We start from the raw sequence: 22,191 nt of genomic DNA, 5'->3' as shown, positions 1-22,191 counted from the left end.
GGTCTGTTTTATAATCCGAATTTAGCTTACTGGGGGGACAGCGGCTGTTGAGCGGGGTCACAGTAGGCAGAGTCGCCACTGCAGGAAGCCGGCGGCGGCAGGAAAGGAGCGATCCTGTGGGCCCTGGGCTGGGAGGCAGGGCCGGCTCCAGGTTTTTCTGGGCCCCGGGCGAAAGAGTCTCAGTGGGCCCCTTTAACACATACCACGATTCATGATGCAGAGATACGGCGGAGAAATATATATATATAGTACAATGCAAAGATTTCACTTCATGAGTGATATCTATTGTAAATTCCACAATAGCTCAGAAACCGGTGAATCTCTCCACACAGAATAGTGGCCCCCATATAAGGCTCCATACGGAATACTGGTCCCCATATAACGCCCATACGGAATACTGGCCCCCATATAACGCTTCATACGGAATTCTGGCCCCCATATAAGGCCCCATACGGAATACTTGCCCCCATATAAGACCCCATACGGAATACTGGCCCCCATATAAGACCCCATACGGAATACTGGCCCCCATATAAGGCCCCATACGGAATACTGACCCCCATATAAGGCTCCATGCGGAATACTGACCCCCATATAAGGCTCCATGCGGAATACTGACCCCCATATAAGGCTCCATGCGGAATACTGGCCCCCATATAAGGCTCCATACGGAATACTGGCCCCCATATAAGGCTCCATACGGAATACTGGCCCCCATATAAGGCCCCATATGGAATACTGGCCCCTATATAAGGCTCCATATGGAATACTGGCCCCCATATAAGGCTCCATAAGGAATACTGGCCCCCATATAAGGCTCCATACGGAATACTGGCCCCCATATAAGGCTCCATACGGAATACTGGCCCCCATATGGAATACTGGCCCCCATATAAGGCTCCATACGGAATACTGGCTTCCATATAAGGCTCCATACGGAATACTGGCCCCCATATAAGGCTCCATACAGAATACTGGCCCCCATATAACGCTCCATACAGGATACTGGCCCCCATATAACGCTCCATACAGGATACCGGTCCCCATATAATGCTGCATGCAGGCTGTTACCCCCCACATAATGCCCCATACAGGCTGTCCCCCCCTTATAATGCTCCATGCAGGCTGTTACCCCCCACATAATGCCCCATACAGGCCCCTCCCTTTTAATGCTCCATGCAGGCTGTTACCCCCCACATAATGCCCCATACAGGCTGCCCCCCCCTTATAATGCTCCATGCAGGCTGTTCCCCCCCACATAATGCCCCATACAGGCCCCCCCTTTTAATGCTCCATGCAGGCTGTTACCCCCCACATAATGCCCCATACAGGCTGCCCCCCCCTTATAATGCTCCATGCAGGCTGTTCGCCCCCACATAATGCCCCATACAGGCCCCCCCCTTTTAATGCTCCATGCAGGCTGTTACCCCCCACATAATGCCCCATACAGGCTGCCCCCCCTCTTTATAATGCCCCATGCAGGCTGTCACCCCTCCTCTTTATAATGCCCCATGCAGGCTGTCACCCCTCCTCTTTATACTGCCCCATGCAGGCTATCACCCCTCCTCTTTATAATGCCCCATGCAGGATGTCCCCCCCTCTCTTTATAATGCCCCGTGCAGGCTGTTCCCCACCTTATAATGCCCCATGCAGGCTTGTCCCCACCTTATAATGCCCCATGCAGGCTGTCACCCCTCCTCATTATAATGCCCCAAGCAGGAATCCCCCCCTCTTTATAATGCCCCATGCAGGCTGTTCCCCACCTTATAATGCCCCATGCAGGCTGTCACCCCTCCTCTTTATACTGCCCCATGCAGGCTGTCACCCCTCCTCTTTATAATGCCCCATGCAGGCTGTCACCCCTCCTCTTTATAATGCCCCATGCAGGCTGTCACCCCTCCTCTTTATACTGCCCCATGCAGGCTGTCACCCCTCCTCTTTATAATGCCCCATGCAGGCTGTCACCCCTCCTCTTTATACTGCCCCATGCAGGCTGTCACCCCTCCTCTTTATAATGCCCCATGCAGGATGTCCCCCCCTCTCTTTATAATGCCCCGTGCAGGCTGTTCCCCACCTTATAATGCCCCATGCAGGCTTGTCCCCACCTTATAATGCCCCATGCAGGCTGTCACCCCTCCTCATTATAATGCCCCAAGCAGGAATCCCCCCCTCTTTATAATGCCCCATGCAGGCTGTTCCCCACCTTATAATGCCCCATGCAGGCTGTCACCCCTCCTCTTTATAATGCCCCATGCAGGATGCCCCCCCTCTCTTTATAATGCCCCGTGCAGGCTGTTCCCCACCTTATAATGCCCCATGCAGGCTGGTCCCCACCTTATAATGCACCATGCAGGCTGTCACCCCTCCTCTTTATAATGCCCCATGCAGGATGCCCCCCCTCTCTTTATAATGCCCCGTGCAGGCTGTTCCCCACCTTATAATGCCCCATGCAGGCTGGTCCCCACCTTATAATGCCCCATGCAGGCTGTCACCCCTCCTCATTATAATGCCCCAAGCAGGAATCCCCCCCTCTTTATAATGCCCCATGCAGGCTGTTCCCCACCTTATAATGCCCCATGCAGGCTGTCACCCCTCCTCTTTATACTGCCCCATGCAGGCTGTCACCCCTCCTCTTTATAATGCCCCATGCAGGCTGTCACCCCTCCTCTTTATACTGCCCCATGCAGGCTGTCACCCCTCCTCTTTATAATGCCCCATGCAGGATGTCCCCCCCTCTCTTTATAATGCCCCGTGCAGGCTGTTCCCCACCTTATAATGCCCCATGCAGGCTGGTCCCCACCTTATAATGCCCCATGCAGGCTGTCACCCCTCCTCATTATAATGCCCCAAGCAGGAATCCCCCCCTCTTTATAATGCCCCATGCAGGCTGTTCCCCACCTTATAATGCCCCATGCAGGCTGTCACCCCTCCTCTTTATACTGCCCCATGCAGGCTGTCACCCCTCCTCTTTATAATGCCCCATGCAGGCTGTCACCCCTCCTCTTTATAATGCCCCATGCAGGTGTAGCACCCCGAGGACTCGGCTGCTACAGGGGTATTGCACCTCGATCCAGAGGTGTGGTATTCCACTCCCGGGTAAGGATGGAGTGTGGAACATAGCTCAGTGGCTGCATGCACTACACTCACCCCATTTCCGGGGGACAGACCAACGGTACTCCCACCAGATAGATGTGCAGGTACGACAGCTTCTGTCCCTGGCTGGAGTGGGGAGGGGGGAGGAACATCCCAGTGGTGTAGGAGCAGAGAGGGGAGGGACTCTGGGCATAGGTAGGAGCCCATTGGGTGCTAGTCACCTGGGCTCGGGTGTCAGAAGGGAGTATAAAAGGTGGGCACCATCTTGGATAGAGGGTCAGTTCAGAGAGGAGTTCAGCCAGAGAGGGCTGACAGGGAGCTGTGGCTCAGTCCGGGCCCAGCTCCAGAGCTAGGCCTGGAGAGGAGGCCTGAGAGAGAGAGAGAGAGAAAGAAGAAGAAGAAGGAGAAACAGGAACACCAGGAAAGGCCCAGAGACGCAAGAAGAGAGGGAACCCTGAGATCCCACGAGTTAACGGGTGAAGGGTTGGCAGAGAAGGGTACCGGATCCCAAACTGGTGGAGGCCAATTATCCTCAGCCAGGAACCGGAGGTCGTGGTCAAGTCTTGGCACGACCCCTCACCATATCCACCAGGAAGGCATACCATATAGGGTCAGGGAAACCGGGAAAGGTTTCACCACCAGAAGGCCCGAGGGAGCCGGACAAAGGTGGGTCCCTAGTGGGGACGGCCAGTAGGAAGGAAGAGAGGGGAGCCTTGGACCACGCTCCGGAATTGCCTGGGAGTTAGCCGAGTCCCTCACCTGGTGGGCGCAGCACGGCTCGGGTGGTCCTTACTGCGCACAAGTGACCTGATAAAGAACTGTGAGTAAAGCTGTGAAAACTGCAACCGCACGTCTCAGTGATTCCTTGTCACACCACCACGACCACCATCATTCCTCCCTGCCTCGCCAGCTGCCCTGAGGCTATACCCCTCCCGTTGGGGGTTATACCATCCACGCTGCACCACCGTACCACCGGCCTCAGCGGTCTGCCCTGCAGCGGCGGCTTCATAGCCGCAATCAACGGGTGGCGTAGTCGAACAAAACAACATCTTATGCCAAGCACCGCCACTTAGTTTGACACCCTGGGCACGGACCGGGTCACCGCCACGAGGACTACTACCCCTATCGGACCCGGCTCCGGGTATTCCCCGCATGCGCAACGCTGCACAACATGGCCCAGGGGGCGCGTCACAGGCTGTCACCCCTCCTCTTTATACTGCCCCATGCAGGCTGTCACCCCTCCTCTTTATAATGCCCCATGCAGGATGTCCCCCCCTCTCTTTATAATGCCCCGTGCAGGCTGTTCCCCACCTTATAATGCCCCATGCAGGCTGGTCCCCACCTTATAATGCCCCATGCAGGCTGTCACCCCTCCTCATTATAATGCCCCAAGCAGGAATCCCCCCCTCTTTATAATGCCCCATGCAGGCTGTTCCCCACCTTATAATGCCCCATGCAGGCTGTCACCCCTCCTCTTTATAATGCCCCATGCAGGATGCCCCCCTCCCCTCTTTATAATGCCCCATGCCTCCATACATTAAAAAAAAAAAAAAAAATCAAATACTCACCTCCCTTCTCCTCACCTGCTACCTGCAGCCCGCTGCCTGCTGCCCGCCGCTCGCTGCTCGGCTCCGAACTCCAGCGTTGTCGGCGTCTTCCCGCTCAGCGCTCCCTGTGATGGCTCAGGGGAGGGTGCGGTGTAAAGACGTCACCGCGCCCTCTGACCTGAGACGTCACAGGGAGCGCAGAGCAGGAAGACAGCTGATCTGTGGAGGCACGGGGAGAGGTAAGTATCGGGCTGCCGGGGCCCTGAGCAAGCGGAGGAGAAGGGCGGGCGCTGACACCGCTCTCCTCCGCCCATAGCCCAGCGGGGTGCGCGACCGCCAGTGGGCCTCTCTGCCTGCTCAGGGCCCCGGCATTTGCCCGGGTGCGCCGGGTGCTGACGCCGGCCCTGCTGGGAGGATTGGGTGTCCCTGCAGTGGGCTTCAAGAAAATGTCAGCAGTGCAGGCAGATGGCAGGCAGTAGCAGAATCCTCGCTCTACACATTGATCTCCCGGCGGCGGGCTTCAGTAAAATGGCCACCAGAGGCAGCGCATGCGCAAATTGAGATCTCAGCTGGTCATTGAGCCAAGATCAAAACCATCCCCACACTGAAACATGGTGTTGACAGCATCATGCTGTTGGAATGTTTTCCCTGTCCCTACTGCCGAAAAACATCCCCACAGCATGATGCTGTCAACACCATGTTTCAGTGTGGGTATGGTTTTCGGCAGTAGGGACAGGGAAAATGGTCCAAGTTGAGGGGAAGATGGATGATGCGAAATACATTGATATGCTTAAGAATAACCTGTTTGTTTGTCAGTGATTTGAGACTGAGACAGAGGTTCACCTTCCAACAAGACAATGACCCAAAGCATATTGCTAAAGCAACACTTGAGTGGTTAAGGGAAAATGTGTAAATGTTTTGGAGTGGCTGAATCAAAGCCAAGACCTTAATCCAATGGAGAATATGTGGTCAGACTTGAAGATTGCTGTTCATCCAGTGGAAAGCAACTAATTTGGAGGAGCTGGAGCAGTTTTACCTTGAGAAATGGGTAAAAGTCCCAGTGGCAAGATGTGCAAAGCTCCTAGACTTATCCAAAGTGACTTGCAACTGTAGTTACAACAAAAGGAGGCTCTACAAAGTACTGAATTTAGGGGGGTGAACAGTTATGCACACTGACATTTTCAGTTATTTTTACCTATTTGTTGTTTGCGTCACAAAAAATATGAAACCAAATGTTCAGTCATAGGCATGTTCCTTACATGAACTGATGCAAACACTCAAAACAAACAATGAAATTCCAGGTTGTGAGGTAGCAAAACACAAAAAATGACAAGGTGGGTGAACACTTTTGCAAGCCACTGCGTATGTATACAGTGGGGAAAAAAAGTATTTAGTCAGCCACCAATTGTTAAGTTCTCTCACTTAAAAAGACGAGAGAGGCCTGTAATTGACATCATAGGTAGACCTCAACTATGAGAGACAAAATGAGAAAACAAATCCTGAAAATCACGTTGTCTGATTTGGAAAGAATTTTTTTTCAAATTTTGGAGGAAAATAAGTATTTGGTCACTTACAAAAGTTCATCTGAATACTTTGTTGACAGAGGTCAAACGATTTCTGTAAGTCTTCACAAGGTTGGCACACACTGTTGCTGTTATGTTGGCCCATTCATCCATGCTGATCTCCTCTAGAGCAGTGATGTTTTGGGACTGTCGCTGGGCAACACGGACTTTCAACTTCCTCCAAAGGTTTTCTATAGGGTTTAGATATGGAGACTGGCTAGGCCACTCCAGGTCCTTGAAATGCTTCTTACGAAGCCACTCCTTTGTTGCCCTGGCGGTGTGCTTGGGATCATTGTCATGCTGAAAGACCCAGCCACATTTCATCTTCAATGCCCATGCTGATGGAGGGAGGTTTGCACTCAAAATCTCACGATACATGGCCCCATTCATTCTTTCATGTACACGGATCAGTCGTCCTCGTCCCTTGGCAGAGAAACAAAGCATGATGTTGTCACCCCCATGCTTCACAGTAGGTATGGTGTTCTTTGGGTGCAACTCAGCATTCTTTCTCCTCCATACACGAAGAGTTGTGTTTCTACCAAACAGTTCTACTTTGGCTTCATCTGACCATATGACATTTTCCCAATACTCTTCTGGATCATCCAAATGCTATCTAGCAAACTTCAGATGGGCCCATGTAATGGCTTAAACAGGGGGACACGTCTGGCACTGCAGGATCTGAGTCCCTGGCGGTGTAGTGTGTTACTGCTGATAACAAGTTCAAACAGGTGCCAGTACTACAGGTAATGAGTGGAGGACAGAGGAGCCTCTTAAAGAAGAAGTTACAGGTCTGTGAGAGCCAGAAATATTGCTTGTTTGTAATTGCCAAATACTTATTTTCCACCAAAATTTGAAAAAAAATTCTTTCCAAATCAGACAATGTGATTTTCAGGACTTGTCTTTTCATTTTGTCTCTCATAGTTGAGGTCTACCTATGATATCAATTACAAGCCTCTTTCATCTATTTAAGTGGGAGAACTTGCAAAATTGGTGGCTGACTAAATACTTTTTCCCCACTGTGTGTGTGTATATATATATATATATATATATATATATATATATATATATATATATATATATATATATATATATATATACATATACATACATACATATATATAACAGCTACAGGCTAATGCTGGGGAGGGACTAAGTTTAGCAGACATCAGATGGCACTGTGACTTTTTGTGTGACTTCTCCAGCTTGTTTTGTTCTCTACCTGTATCATCCATGGTGTGATTATGCAGATTATGGTTGCTCTATGTCCCAAGTAGAACAGTTCATTCTTCCATAATGTCTGAGTCCTGAATAATTCTGCTGAAACCTGAAATCTGCAACAAGTCGTATATGTTTTATTTCTAGTTTCCCATTAATTGCAAGTAGAAAAATTCTGTGGTTTCTCTTGTAAAAACTAAAGTGGGTGACTCCCCTACATGCAAGAGGAGACTAAACATTTGAGTGGTCCCATATGTGAAGAGCTCACCCCAGTTAACTCTCTGGAAGTTATAAAACAGTCGAGCAACCTTAGCTTGCAGACTGATAGTCCAAGTACCAATTTTTTCCCAATAGGTGTAGATACCAAATGTGGAACCCCATCTATCAATTAAATCAAATACCCACCATGTGCGTATGACCGTGGCATAGAGAGAACAAGGAAGGTTCTCACTTATTGTATGTCTTGTAGTAAATGATAAGTCCAGGCGTTTCCTAACCTACCCAATGAGAAATGTGTAAGTAACGGTAAACTATATCATTATTAAAGGGGATGTCTCATCAGGACAAATCCTCCATGATCGACAGTACGCAAACACAGAATTTTTCAAACAGTATTTGAGTGACGTAGGCGCAACCCCGGGAACATCATTTAAATTGTGTGGGCGGCAACAATTGTGACTGAACGAAATGAAGCACACCCCTATGACTAAACGAGCAGGTATAATCTAACTATATAAAGTGCTTTTTGCTCATGATTAAACCGCCATTTTTAATGAAAAAAACGTGTTAGTGATGCACATTGGATCACTAACAATGCACTGTGGACAGTTTATATGCTAAAAAGGACATGACAGGTTCCCTTTAAAGGGAGGCTGATATCTGATTAATACAGCAAAAACTGTGAGCAACATAAATCAGTCTCTGTTTGCATGATTTCAGCCGGGTATAATATCCTCTGAAAAGCTCCGACATTTGCAAGATGTTATAGTTAGAAATTCAGATAGGTGATAATAGCTGGAGACTAAACTAGTCTGGTGCCAGCTTCTCCCAGCGCCGCTGCAGGTGATTGACATGTGTCTCCCTATGCACACATGAGAGGTAAACCTGTCAATCATCTGCAGCAGCCCAGGGAAGAGAAAAGCCAAGGGAAGAGCCGGACTAGTCTCCTTTCTGGTTATGTTCCAGATCTCCTAACTATATTATCTTTGAAACACCGTAGCGTTTCAGAGAAAAATATACTGGGATGCTATTCTGCAGCCAGGCTCTTATTCATGCTACTCACGGTTTTGTCAGCATAAATTAGGTGACAGGTTCCCTTTAAACACAGTTCACCCTTCTACAATAAGGAACACTTTACCCTCAGTATCAGTTCATCACTACTGCTCTACACAATGGATCTTCCCAATGATAAGGCTCAAATCTCAAGTCTGTTTTATCCACAAAATAAAGACTAAAGGCAAGATGTCTTAATTTCTGGAAGGATTTCTCATTAGAATCCATTATACTTGCATTGAGTCCACAAACTTTTTTCGCACTGTCCACACGTGGATGGTCAGATTGATTTCACAGCTTGAAGTTTTGCAGAGAACGCGAGTGATTTCGGAACATCAATGCAGAATAGAATATTTTACGATTCGCCCATCTCTAGACACAGCTGTAGTAAACCCTACACAATATGTGACCTGCCATTATTCAGGCAGATGGAATTTTTATTCTATTTATCCATATTTACTGCCAAGCTTTCTTTCTGACAGTCACTGATAGGGATTGTTTTTAAAGGTAGATAGAGGGATTAATACAGAAGAGGGTAGGGTAATGGGGCCCGTGTATCTGTCTAAAAGAGAAAAATGACACAAGACATCAGAAAATATGAAGCTCAAAATGTGCACCGCATTTATCAATACATGGAACCAATTTACACCCTTAATATGAACAGCCATGTTATGATCTATGTAAAATTGTAGAACCAATCAGTCACAACAAATAGACTGTATCCCATAAACCAGTTAAAGGATCACACAAGGGTAAAAAACTAGGATCACAGTTATCTTGGCCATTAAAAATGTCCTACAGTGATTGCATGGACACATTCTGTAGCGTCGGCGACCCTGCCTCCTGCTAGGCAGGGACGCTGTTCCCCTCACCTCTCCGCTCCGTGCCCGGCGTCCTCCTCCCGCTCTGCTGGCAGCGCGCGCTGCTTCCCGGCCACTGTGCTTAGGGCGCGCGCGCGCTCCCCCTCTCTTAAAGGGGCTGCGCGCGCCGTCCTAAGGAGTCCCCGTCCAATGGCCGGAGGACCTCACCATATATAAGGCACCTCCTCCAAAATGGAGGTGCCCGAGCAATGTTGTTGCAAAGCCTTCACTCTGCTTCAGCCCTCAGGTCCCGTTACCAGTTACCTGCCAGTCACCTGCCAGATTCCTGCTTGATACCTGCCTGATATCCGCTTACCTGCTTGCTAGCCTGCGGTCCGACGGTCTGCCTTCCGACACCTGTCAGTCTGTCTATGGACCAGCCTGCCAGCTCACCTGGGAGCGCTCACCTGCTACCTGCCTGCTAGCCTACCTGGAGGCTCTGCCGTCACTTGCCGTGACCACCTGCCAGTCCAGAGACTCTTGCCCGCTCACCTGGGAGCGCTCACCTGCTACCTGCCTGCTAGCCTACCTGGAGGCTCTGCCGTCACTTGCCGTGACCACCTGCCAGTCCAGAGACTCTTGCCCGCTCACCTGGGAGCGCACACCTGCTTCCTGCCTGCTAGCCTACCTGGAGGCTCTGCCGTCACTTGCCGTGACCACCTGCCTGTCCAGAGACTCTTGCCCGCTCACCTGGGAGCGCTCACCCGCTACCTGCCTGCTAGCCTACCTGGAGGCTCTGCCGTCACTTGCCGTGACCACCTGCCAGTCCAGAGACTCTTGCCCGCTCACCTGGTAGCGCACACCTGCTTCCTGCCTGCTAGCCTACCTGGAGGCTCTGCCGTCACTTGCTGTGACCACCTGCCCGTCCAGAGACTCTTGCCCGCTCACCTGGGAACGTCCACCTGCTACCTGTCTGCTAGTCTACCCAGAGACTGTCCCTGTCACTGGCTGTGACTACCTGCCCTTCTACCCAGAGACTGTCCCTGTCACTTGCCGTGATTACCTGCCCTTCTACCCAGTGACTGTCCCTGTCACTTGCCGTGACTACCTGCCCGTCTTCCCTGGGAGCCACCCGCTTCCTTACAAGGACCGCCCCCTTATATAGTTGCTCAGAGGTTCCTCCTCCCAGACCCGTTACAGTTTGCTCGGGCCATGGAACCCGGTGGCACCCAAGCTCCCTCGCTCTCGGACCTATGTCATGAACTGTCCCGTCAGAGGTCCCAACAGGAGTCCATCCTGAGTCATCTGCGGAATGTCAACTCTCGCCTGGACACTCTGACTGCTCCACCAGCAACCACCGCTAGTGTCATGACTCGCAGCCCGGCAGCGCCGCTGTCCACCAATACCATGGCATCCTGCCCCGGACCCCGGCTTTCTGCACCTCCACGCTTCGGAGGCGACCCCGCTCAAGCTCGGGGCTTCATAAACCAGTGCACCCTGCACTTTGAACTCCTGTCCCACCAGTTTATCTCCGACCGGGCCAAAGTAGCCTTCATCATGTCCCATCTCACGGGGGAGGCACTGGCTTGGCTAAATCCTCTATGGGAGAGAGGAGACCCCCTGGTGTCCAACCTGCCAGCCTTTCTCACGGCTTTCCGGAAAGTCTTCGACGAACCCGGATGGAAGACCTCATCCGCATCATCTCTGCTACGCCTCCATCAAGGAAATCTCACCGTGGGCCAATATGCCATACGGTTCCGTACCCTTGCTTCGGAGCTGGCCTGGGATAACGACGCCCTGGTGTCTGTCTTTTGGGAGGGTCTGTCCGGCCGTATTAAAGATGAACTCGCTGGTCGGGACATACCTACCACTCTCGACGATTTAATAACTCTTGCCACCCGGATTGACATCCGGTTCCAGAAACGCGCCAAAGAGGTCACCCGTGAGAGGAGGTTTCCACGTCTAGCCTCTACCTTTCAGAAACCTGTCACTTCTCCCGCTACTCCCCAGGCGCACTCACCCGAGCCTATGCAGGTCGACCAGACCAAGATGGTCAAAACCCGTCAAGAGTTACGCCGTGCTGAGGGGAGCTGCTTCTACTGTGGCAGTAAGGAGCACCGGATCCGTTCCTGCCCGGAGAGGTCGGGAAACGCCTGTGTCTAGGATCGCTCAGAGAGGTCGTCCTAGACAAGAGTAAACCCTCTCCATCTCTGTTGCTGTCGGTCTCTATCATCTGCGGGGAGAACCGTTATTTTGAACTAGCCCAACTTGACTCTGGAGCTGCCGGAAATCTCATTTCTCAGTCTCTGGTAGAGAAATACCGCATTTCCACCAAACCTCTAGCTGTACCCTTATCTGTCGCTGCCGTGGATGGGGGCCTCTTACCACATCCCATCCAACTCATCACCGAATCCATAACCCTGCAGGTGGGAATGCTGCACTCTGAGAGCATCTTCTTTCATGTTCTGCCTGGACTCTCTCACGCCCTCTTACTAGGCCTACCTTGGCTTCAGAGACATGCGCCCGTGCTTGATTGGCAGACCGGAGAAGTCCTTCGCTGGGGACAGGACTGCCATAAGACTTGTTTAGTTCCCGTCCATCCTGTCCGTCCTTCTCCTACTCCAGCCAATCTACCTGGTCTTCCGGCTCCTTATTGGTCGTATGCGGACGTCTTTAATAAAAAGGAGGCAGAGACATTACCCCCTCATAGACCATACGACTGCCCAATCGACCTGATGCCCGGCGCTACTCCTCCCCGTGGGCGCATTTACCCTTTGTCCGCTGCTGAGACCCGATCCATGTCAGAATATATTGAGGAGAATCTGGCCCGGGGATTCATCCGGAAATCTACTTCCCCGGCGGGAGCAGGCTTCTTCTTCGTCAAAAAGAAGGACGGCTCACTCCGTCCCTGTATAGACTATAGAGGCCTTAACTAGATGACGGTGAAGAATAAATACCCCCTTCCGCTCATTCCGGAATTATTTGACCGTCTGAGGGGGGCTAGAATCTTCACCAAGCTGGACCTCCGTGGGGCGTATAACCTGGTCCGTATCCGTCAGGGGGATGAATGGAAGACGGCATTCAACACCTGGGACGGCCACTATGAATAGCTGGTAATGCCCTTCGGTCTCTGTAACGCTCCCGCCGTCTTTCAAGAGTTGGTCAATGACATCTTCCGGGACCTTCTCTACTCCTGCGTAGTGGTGTACCTGGACGACATCTTGGTCTTCTCTCCGGATCTCCCCACACACCGGAGGGATGTTCGTCAGGTTCTGCTCAGACTCAGGCAGAACCACCTCTACGCTAAATATGAGAAGTGCCTCTTTGAGCAGACCTTGCTTCCGTTTTTGGGCTACATAATTTCTCAGACCGGCCTACGAATGGATCCTGAGAAACTGTCTGCCATCGAGAAGTGGCCTCGACCAGAGGGGTTGAAGGCTATTCAGCGGTTCCTGGGCTTCGCCAACTACTACCGCCTCTTCATACCGCACTTCTCTTCCCGGACTGCCCCAATCTCTGCGCTCACCCGTAAGGGCACTAATCCCAGAGAATGGCCGCCCGAAGCTGAGGAAGCCTTTCTTTCCTTAAAACAGGCTTTCTCTTCCGCCCCGGTGCTGCATCGCCCGGACGGCAACAAGCAATTCTTCCTGGAAGTTGACGCCTCCTCCTCTGGAGCCGGAGCGGTACTTACCCAAAAATCGTCTTCCGGGAGAATGGTAACTTGCGGCTTCTTCTCCAAACTCTTCTCCTCTTCCGAGCGCAACTATTCTATAGGAGACCGAGAGTTATTGGCCATTAAGCTGGCATTGGAGGAGTGGCATTACCTGCTCGAGGGGGCTCTTCACCCGGTAATAATTTACACAGACCACAAGAACTTGGCTTACCTCCAGAGTGCCCAGAGACTTAACCCGCGCCAAGCCCGGTGGTCCTTGTTTTTTGCTCGCTTTGATTTTGTTCTTCATTTTCGCCCGGCTGACAAAAACATCAAAGCTGACGCCTTGTCCCGATCCTTCCTGGTGTCTGATCTTGAGGAGGAACCTAAACACATCATCGATCCCGCCAGAGTAATGCAGGTGGCCCCCGTGAGTCTAAATCGTCTCCCTCCCGGTAAGACGTTCATAACGGTACCTGATCGGGAGAAGATCCTACACTGGGGTCACTCGTCTAAGCTTGCTGGCCATGCCGGTCAGAAAAAGACCCTCCAGCTTATCACCCGGCACTACTGGTGGCCTACCCTGCACAAGGACGTAATAGACTTTGTTTCTGACTGTGTGTCCTGCGCCCGCAACAAGGTTCCGAGACACCTGCCAGCCGGTCGCCTCCTTCCTCTTCCGGTACCTGCTGCCCCCTGGCAGCATATAGCTATGGACTTCATAACAGATCTCCCTGTCTCTGCCGGTTGTACGGTCATTTGGGTGGTCGCTGACCGCTTTTCCAAAATGGCTCATTTCATTCCCCTGCCAGGCCTCCCGTCTGCACCCGAGCTGGCTAAAGACTTTATCTGCCACATCTTCCGTCTCCATGGCCTGCCCCTCCACATTGTGTCGGATCGTGGGGTTCAGTTCACCTCACACTTCTGGAGAGCCACATGTAAGCTGCTAGACGTCACCCTGGACTTCTCCTCCGCATACCACCCACAGTCCAATGGTCAAGTGGAGCGGATCAATCAGATCCTGACCAGTTACCTCCGGCACTTCGTTAATGCCCATCATTCTGACTGGGTGGATCTTCTGCCATGGGCCGAATTCTCTTACAATAATCACGAGAGCGAATCTTCCTCCAAATCCCCGTTTTTTGTAGTCTTCGGTCAGCATCCTCGGATCCCATTTCCCGTCTCCACCTCGGTGGACAATCCGGCTGCGGAATCTCTCGTTAGCAAATTTTCCTCCATTTGGGAGAGTACCCGATCCGCACTCCTTCAGTCGTCCAAGCGGATGAAAAAACACGCTGACAAAAAACGCCTGGATCCTCCACAATTCCGTCCTGGAGATAAAGTCTGGCTCTCGTCCAAGTATGTCCGGCTCAAGATTCCTTCTTACAAGTTAGGGCCTCGGTTCATCGGCCCACTAGAAGTTATCAAACAAATCAACCCAGTGGCCTATAAATTGAAACTCCCGGCCAACTTGCGGATCCCTAACTCCTTCCATGTATCTCTCCTCAAACCCGTGGTACTTAACTCTTTTTCCAAGTCTACAGGTACGCCTCCTGCTCCGGTTTCCGCTGAAAACGAGTTTGAGGTAGAGAACATTCTGGCCACCAAAAGGGTAAGAGGAAAAACCTTTTTTCTGGTAGATTGGAAGGGGTTTGGTCCTGAGGAGAGAACGTGGGAGCCCCGGGAGAACATCCATGCCCCTCTCATCCTTGATAAATTTCTGTCTGGCCTAAAAAAGGGGGGGCCTAAAGGGGGGGTACTGTAGCGTCGGCGTCCCTGCCTCCTGCTAGGCAGGGACGCTGTTCCCCTCACCTCTCCGTGCCCGGCGTCCTCCTCCCGCTCTGCTGGCAGCGCGCGCTGCTTCCCGGCCACTGTGCTTAGGGCGCGCGCTCCCCCTCTCCTAAAGGGGCCGCGCGCGCCGTCCTAAGGAGTCCCCGGCCAATGGCCGGAGGACCTCACCATATATAAGGCACCTCCTCCAAAATGGAGGTGCCCGAGCAATGTTGTTGCAAAGCCTTCACTCTGCTTCAGCCCTCAGGTCCCGTTACCAGTTACCTGCCAGTCACCTGCCAGATTCCTGCTTGATACCTGCCTGATATCCGCTTACCTGCTTGCTAGCCTGCGGTCCGACGGTCTGCCTTCCGACACCTGTCAGTCTGTCTATGGACCAGCCTGCCCGCTCACCTGGGAGCGCTCACCTGCTACCTGCCTGCTAGCCTACCTGGAGACTCTGCCGTCACTTGCCGTGACCACCTGCCAGTCCAGAGACTCTTGCCCACTCACCTGGGAGCGTTCACCTGCTACCTGCCTGCTAGCCTACCTGGAGGCTCTGCCGTCACTTGCCGTGACCACCTGCCAGTCCAGAGACTCTTGCCCGCTCACCTGGGAGCGCACACCTGCTTCCTGCCTGCTAGCCTACCTGGAGGCTCTGCCGTCACTTGCCGTGACCACCTGCCTGTCCAGAGACTCTTGCCCGCTCACCTGGGAGTGCTCACCCGCTACCTGCCTGCTAGCCTACCTGGAGGCTCTGCTGTCACTTGCTGTGACCACCTGCCCGTCCAGAGACTCTTGCCCGCTCACCTGGGAGCGTCCACCTGCTACCTGTCTGCTAGTCTACCCAGAGACTGTCCCTGTCACTTGCTGTGACTACCTGCCCTTCTACCCAGAGACTGTCCCTGTCACTTGCCGTGACTACCTGCCCTTCTACCCAGAGACTGTCCCTGTCACTTGCCGTGACTACCTGCCCGTCTTCCCTGGGAGCCACCCGCTTCCTTACAAGGACCGCCCCCTTGTATAGTTGCTCAGAGGTTCCGCCTCCCAGACCTGTTACACATTCCATCATCTCGTGGGAATGACATACTATGATGTAATAGTCCATCATGGAGCAGGATAGAGTTTAAATGTGTCCTTTACTTCTACAACCAATCTTTAAAGGATTTTTTTACTTTTGAAGGTCAATCCCAGGTTGTCCTGATGCCACCAGCGATCTGCTGCAATTTGCAGTGGGGAACCTTGATGAGAGTGCTTAAAGAGGTTGTCCACTACTTTTACACTGATGACCTATCCTTAGCATAGGTTATAGGTCATCAATGCCTGATCGGCCGGGGTCCGACACCCGGCACCCCCACGATCAGTACCTGCTTGCCGAGCTGCTCCGTCTACTTATAGTGGCCAGGGCTTGGTACTCCACATCCGACTCCTATTCAAATCAATAGGATGCGGATGTGTAGCACCCTGCAAAAAGCATGATTAGTACATATATAACTGATTCAAAACAATGTATTCGTTAAAGGGTTATTCCCATAATTACATTTTTTTCACAAAGCAGAGTAAATTATTACTTTTTGTTTATATATAGACTAAAACCAACATAATGTGTTTTTATTGTACCTTTGTATTTTTGCATGTCTATCTGTCCCTCTGTGCATCCCTTCAAGTCTATCCAATACCCTGGATAACCAATTATATCCTCTGGTATTTACAATACATCAGTATAGCTGGCAGTGCGTTTTTAGAAACCAGCTTGTGTAAGCTGGTATCTAGCAGGGCTCAACTTTCCTGCCCTACTCCACAATGATGCTTGTAATAATTAAGCATTGCAGAGCTGAGCTAGCTTTTCTGCCTTCTACTGACACTAATGTGAAATTGCAAATGCTGTTCTGTTGATACATATGGCAGAGGATTATCTTCTGCTATATGCATCAGCAGAGCAGCATTTGCAATTTCAAATACAATGATCTGTCAGCAGCAGGCATCAAACACAACTGAGCGCTGATTATGTCAGCACTGCAATGGCTAATAACTACAAGCTCCATTGTGGAGGAGGGCAGGAGTGTTGAGCTCTGCTGGAAACCAGTTATGAAAGGTCTACAAACACACAGACAGTTATACTGATGTAGATGGCAAAATATAAAAATCAGTCATAGGCTGGGGACTGTGCAGGAACAGAGAGGGCACAGAAGCAAAGAATGCAGAATACACTTATTATCAGAGGTGGGAGCATGGAAGCAATTAAATTGATATTTTTGGGGGCATACAGGGGGAGACTGGAGATGATAGACACGTTTGTGGAATACAGAACAGGAGCAGATAAAGGTGGTGGCATTTGTTAAAAGACTCACAAACTGGAGTCAGATTCCCTTTAATGGATTATTCCCATTATCACAATGTGGTATCATAATAATGTACACATAGATTTATTCATTTGTGTCAGTTTAACTAATTTTTAAATCATATGCAGCTGCACACTGAAATCTAGACATTTTGTAGATATTCCGGAATTAATTATGTCAGCGCTGAGGTTACTGTGCTTGAAAGAGTTCCAGCTGGATGTACTGTTATAGATGTGTCCACTATTACCTTTCTGCAAATTCTCACAATTTCTCACAATACAAATCAATATATTATTGTGACATTCCAGCAAAACCCTTCTTTGCCTGCAAAACACATCATAACCACTGGGTGGTCACTAATTGTCACATCTAGCATAAATATCTCCCAATAGAGTATCACAATTTTTTTTTTAACTGGTCTCACTCCAATGGGATATATCAAACCCAGAAGAAATCTTTATACTAGCTAATGAGCAATTAAAGTCAAGTGCTCTATAAGTTATGAAATCTAATAATGAGGAATATGGTGTAGGCTACTAAACAATGGTTGTACCTAAAATATTCACGACCAAGCAAAAAATACAGGAAAACTTTCATCTAGCAGTTTTAGTGGAGTAAAAGTGTCATGAATATGGTCTTCATTCACCATCCTTTTTACACTATGTTGCCAGCAAACGCTTCCTTTGTAATACCCTTTTGTTGCATTCTTCTTTGGATGCAGCTGCCCTATGGGGCGACTGTTTTGATTGCTTTTCAGCTCTATAGAGAAAATACATCAAGTATCGGTTTATTGCGCAGGTGTTAAAAAATCTTCCAGTTTGCTGCGAGTTGGATAACGTCGCCTGAATGAATTGGGTCTCTCCGTATGAGCATGTTCTAGGACTGCAGGTGCTTTTCTTTCAGCTCCACAACCCCCCGCTAGGTCTTTCAGAAGTTGTTTTGAGCCTTTAAAACTAAATGGAAATGTGTTTGCACCAGTGACACATCGAATATAGAATATAAACATCTTTGTTCTGCGGTTATTGAAAAGTTGTCAGATTGGAATAATAATTCACATTTTGCACGTGAACTCTGTAAAATTCTGTTACCTTTGGCAACATTTTCATTGATTAACAGTTTTTATTTTTACTTATGTTGATTAAAATGAGTTTAGAACAGTATAATAGCGTGGCAGATATTTGGCAGAAATCTCAAAATTCTCTTACACTCATTTATGAGGAATATTAATTGTCTCTCAGTTATTCTAACTCTTGTATTTCTGTTTTATACTTTCCATAATAATTAGAAAAAGATAAAATAAATAAATCAGCATGCAGCCCCCTAATAAAAAATATTAACGCTTAAAAAAGGGGAAGGCATCATTATTTTAATTATTATCTTAAAGACGACCTATCACGAAATTTTTCATGTTAAACTGCTCTAAGCTATGGTGGAGGCGTGTTCTTCTTCCCCTGAATATTGCAGCCTGCTTAGAATTGTTCACCATTATACAGGGAGAAGAAGTACACACCCTTAATGAAAATTATCTGATAACCCACTTATATTTAAGAAAAATTAGCACATTAAAAGCCAAATACTTTGATTGCTCATATCTCCATTTTGGAGAGGAAAAAAAACAATTTTATTCTGTTCTGCAGCTTATATTATATTGTGTGTTATGTTTAACATGAAACATTTGGTTAAAAGTCCTCTTTAACCACTTTACAGCCTGTGGCGTATTAGTACGCACCAGGCTGTCACCCCCTGTTCAGTGCTGGCTCCGGCGCTGAGCCCGCACTGAACCGAGCACATGTCAGCTGATTATTACAGCTGACATGTACCCGCAATAGCCACGGGTGGAATCGTGATCCACTCGTGGCTGTTAACATGTTAAATGCTGCTGTCAATCTCTGACAGCGGCATTTAACATTGCCGCGCCGGAAGCGAGTCACTTACCCCGTCCATCGGTGACCCCGTCACGTGATCGCGGGTCACTGATGGGTGAGCATGACAACCCTGGGCCTGCAGCAGACCCCAGTGGTTGTCATGTGCTGATCGCTATGAGCGCCACCTAGTGGTCGGCACTCATAGCACAGGAGCATTTCTGCTACATAGAGGTGATCTGCTCATCACCTCTATGTAGCAGAAGCGAACAGACAAGTGCTGCTTCTAGTCTCCTATGGAGACTATAGAAGCATGCAAAACGTGAAAAACAAATGTTTTTAAAAATATTTAAAAATATAAAAGTTTAAATCACTCGCCTTTCGCCCCATTCAAAATAAAATAATAAATAAAAACATATACACATATTTGGTATCGCCGCGTTCAGAATCGCCCGATCTATCAATATAAAAAAATAATTAATCTGATCGGTAAACGGCGTAACGAGAAAAAAAATTCTAAACGCCAGAATTACGTTTTTTGGTTGCCGCAACATTGCAATAAAATGCAATAACGGGCGATAAAAACATCGGATCTATCCTTAAATGGTATCAATAAAAACTTAAGCTTGGCGCGCAAAAATTAAGCCCTCACCCGGCCCCAGATCATGAAAAATGGAGACGCTACAGGTCTTGGAAAATAGTGCCATTTTTTTTAGCAAACTTTGGATTTTTTTTCACCACTTAAATAAAAAAGAACTTATACATGTTTGGTGTCTACGAACTCGTAATCACCTGGAGAATAATAATGGCAGGTCAGCTTTAGCATTCAGTGAATGTGGTAAAAAAAACGAAAAAGAAACATCTGTGGTATTGCACTTTTTTTGCAATTTCACCGCACTTGGAATTTTTCTCCTGTTTTCCTGTACATGATATGGTAAAACCAGTAATGTCGTTCAAAAGTACAACTCATCCCGCAAAAAATAAGCCCTCCTACGGCCATATTGACCAAAAAATAAAAACGATATGTCTCTGGGAACAAGGGGAGCAAAAAACGAAAATGCAAACACGGAAAATCCTAGGGTTGCGAAGGGGTTAAGTTTAGAAAAACAAAATCTTCCGTATCAAATATAAAACTAAATAAGACAAACATTTCATAATAAACTGACCAATAAACCACAGACTCAAGTCTTGTTTTTTTCATTGAGGGTCTCCCCCTTGTCTACCATATGTTATAAATTGCCCAAAAAGGGGTAAACTAATGTATGCCAACACATCAAACTATGCTGCTTACAGAACCAGCATTAGGGGCTGTATAATATGCCTGGCATTCACATCCAGCTGAAAAAGACATTTGGGAGCCAGTAGTGTTACCACTAGAGGGAGCTTAGGAGCTATTGTACTACATTAGCTGCATACATGTAACTCTACAAGAAAGTGGGCAGTAACGTCCCACACTCCCACTAGTGGCGGCTGAAGGAAGTCAGGATGTCTTTCTTTAGATGCTGATGATTGGAAGCCATGGATAAGAAAAATAAAGCCCATCTATAAAAATATATGACAAAATTTATCAGCACAGAATTTTAAAACTTTAAATAGCAAGCTATTACAAAGCAGAGATTTGCTTTAAGGACATGGAAATTAGTTTGACCATTAGTTCTTTCCAGTTTGTAACCAGTATAAAAGTACTGGGCTACCTATTTGTCAAATATGTATTTGACAGGTGTCATGCACATCACAAAAATCTCTAAAAAGGTTGTCCTGGACTAATATAGTCATGACAGGATAGGATAGGTCATTTATAGTGATAAGCGAGTATGTTCGGTTAACCCTCTCGGAGAGTATGCTCGGGCATTTGGTACTCGCCTGAGCATACTCGCCGAAAGGGTTAACCAAACATACTCGCTCATCACTAGTCATTTATATAAGATCATTAGATGTTCGGCACCTCCATCGATCATGTTACCAGGTCCACTGACCACTAGAAGTATACACTGTAAGAGATGGAACAGAACAACTCTCTATACTATGTAGTCGTGATTCTCAGGTACTGCAGCTCGGTTCCCATTCACTTCAAATGCTCTTTGCAATGTGTACATCCATGAAACCTAATAACAGCTGATCTGTGGGGGTGCCGTACACCAAATGATCTGATATTGATAACCTATCCCAAGGATAGGTCATCAGTCATCCATATGTCAGTCAAGGACAACTCCTTTAACAAGTCTGGTGAATATGAGCAATGAATGATATTTCTTCTGTTGCGTGTTGATACTTTTGGGACTTTACTTTATATAACAAACTTTCCTCAGGCAGGTCATGATCTTAAAATTATTACTTTTTCCTTACCTTCAGAACAGTCCTGCCCACTGTACCCCTCCTCGCATTCACAGACACCATCCTGGCATTGCCCTCGCCCACTGCAGGCATTCACACACCACATGCGCCCGCAGTCCTCTCCGGCATAACCATCTTGGCATACGCAGGTTCCATTGGCACAACGTCCTTTTCCTAAACAGTCACCTGGGCAGCGGAGCTCTGCACAGCCGATACCGGTGTATGGTTCTTGGCAGACACATTGTCCATCTTGACAGTGCCCATGTGGACTGCATTCTTCAGGGCATAACAGATCTGTGCACCACTCCCCTGTGTAGTCTGGCTCACATACACAGATGCCCTCGATACAGGTACCTTTTCCAGAGCAGCCTAGGGGGCACAAGGGTTCTGAACAGTCTTCGCCTCCCCAGCCTTGGCTGCATACGCAAGAGTCCAGACTAAAGTTTCCATGTCCGCTGCAAGGAGGTGCAAATTCTGTAAGACCTGTAGAAATGGAAAAGAATTATCCTCATTAATTACAATGTCACAAAAATATACAACCAGACTAAATTAACATAATGCACTATATAATGGAATACAGAGAACAGAAAGGGCCCTATAGCAAAGATCAAATTACCTTCTTCACCATTATAGTGCTGGATTCTAGCTCTCAGGACAGAAGGACTTGATATTTCTTTACATCCTTACCCTATTTCCATGACCCTTGGGTTGTTTTCCCGATCCCATGTTTTTTTAATATGTC

General features: G+C 48.7%; 1 protein-coding gene across 3 annotated transcripts in view; it reads right to left on the bottom strand.

The window, feature by feature from the left end:
• Positions 1-22,191, bottom strand: part of LOC141156879 (tenascin-R-like) — a 746,139-nt gene that overhangs the window by 297,922 nt on the left and 426,026 nt on the right. For all 3 annotated transcript variants that reach the window (XM_073643379.1, XM_073643380.1, XM_073643378.1), the window contains one exon: positions 21,462-21,932. In XM_073643379.1, the coding sequence (XP_073499480.1) occupies positions 21,462-21,932 (471 nt within the window). The remainder of the gene's footprint in view (positions 1-21,461; positions 21,933-22,191) is intronic.

This window comes from Phyllobates terribilis, unplaced genomic scaffold (genome assembly GCF_046119375.1).
Source record: "Phyllobates terribilis strain yellow unplaced genomic scaffold, ASM4611937v1 Scaffold_8__6_contigs__length_399053987, whole genome shotgun sequence".
Taxonomy (NCBI): Eukaryota; Metazoa; Chordata; class Amphibia; order Anura; family Dendrobatidae; genus Phyllobates; species Phyllobates terribilis.
The sequence above is the reverse complement of the archived record's forward strand: the minus strand, read 5'-3'. Positions and strand labels throughout refer to the sequence as shown.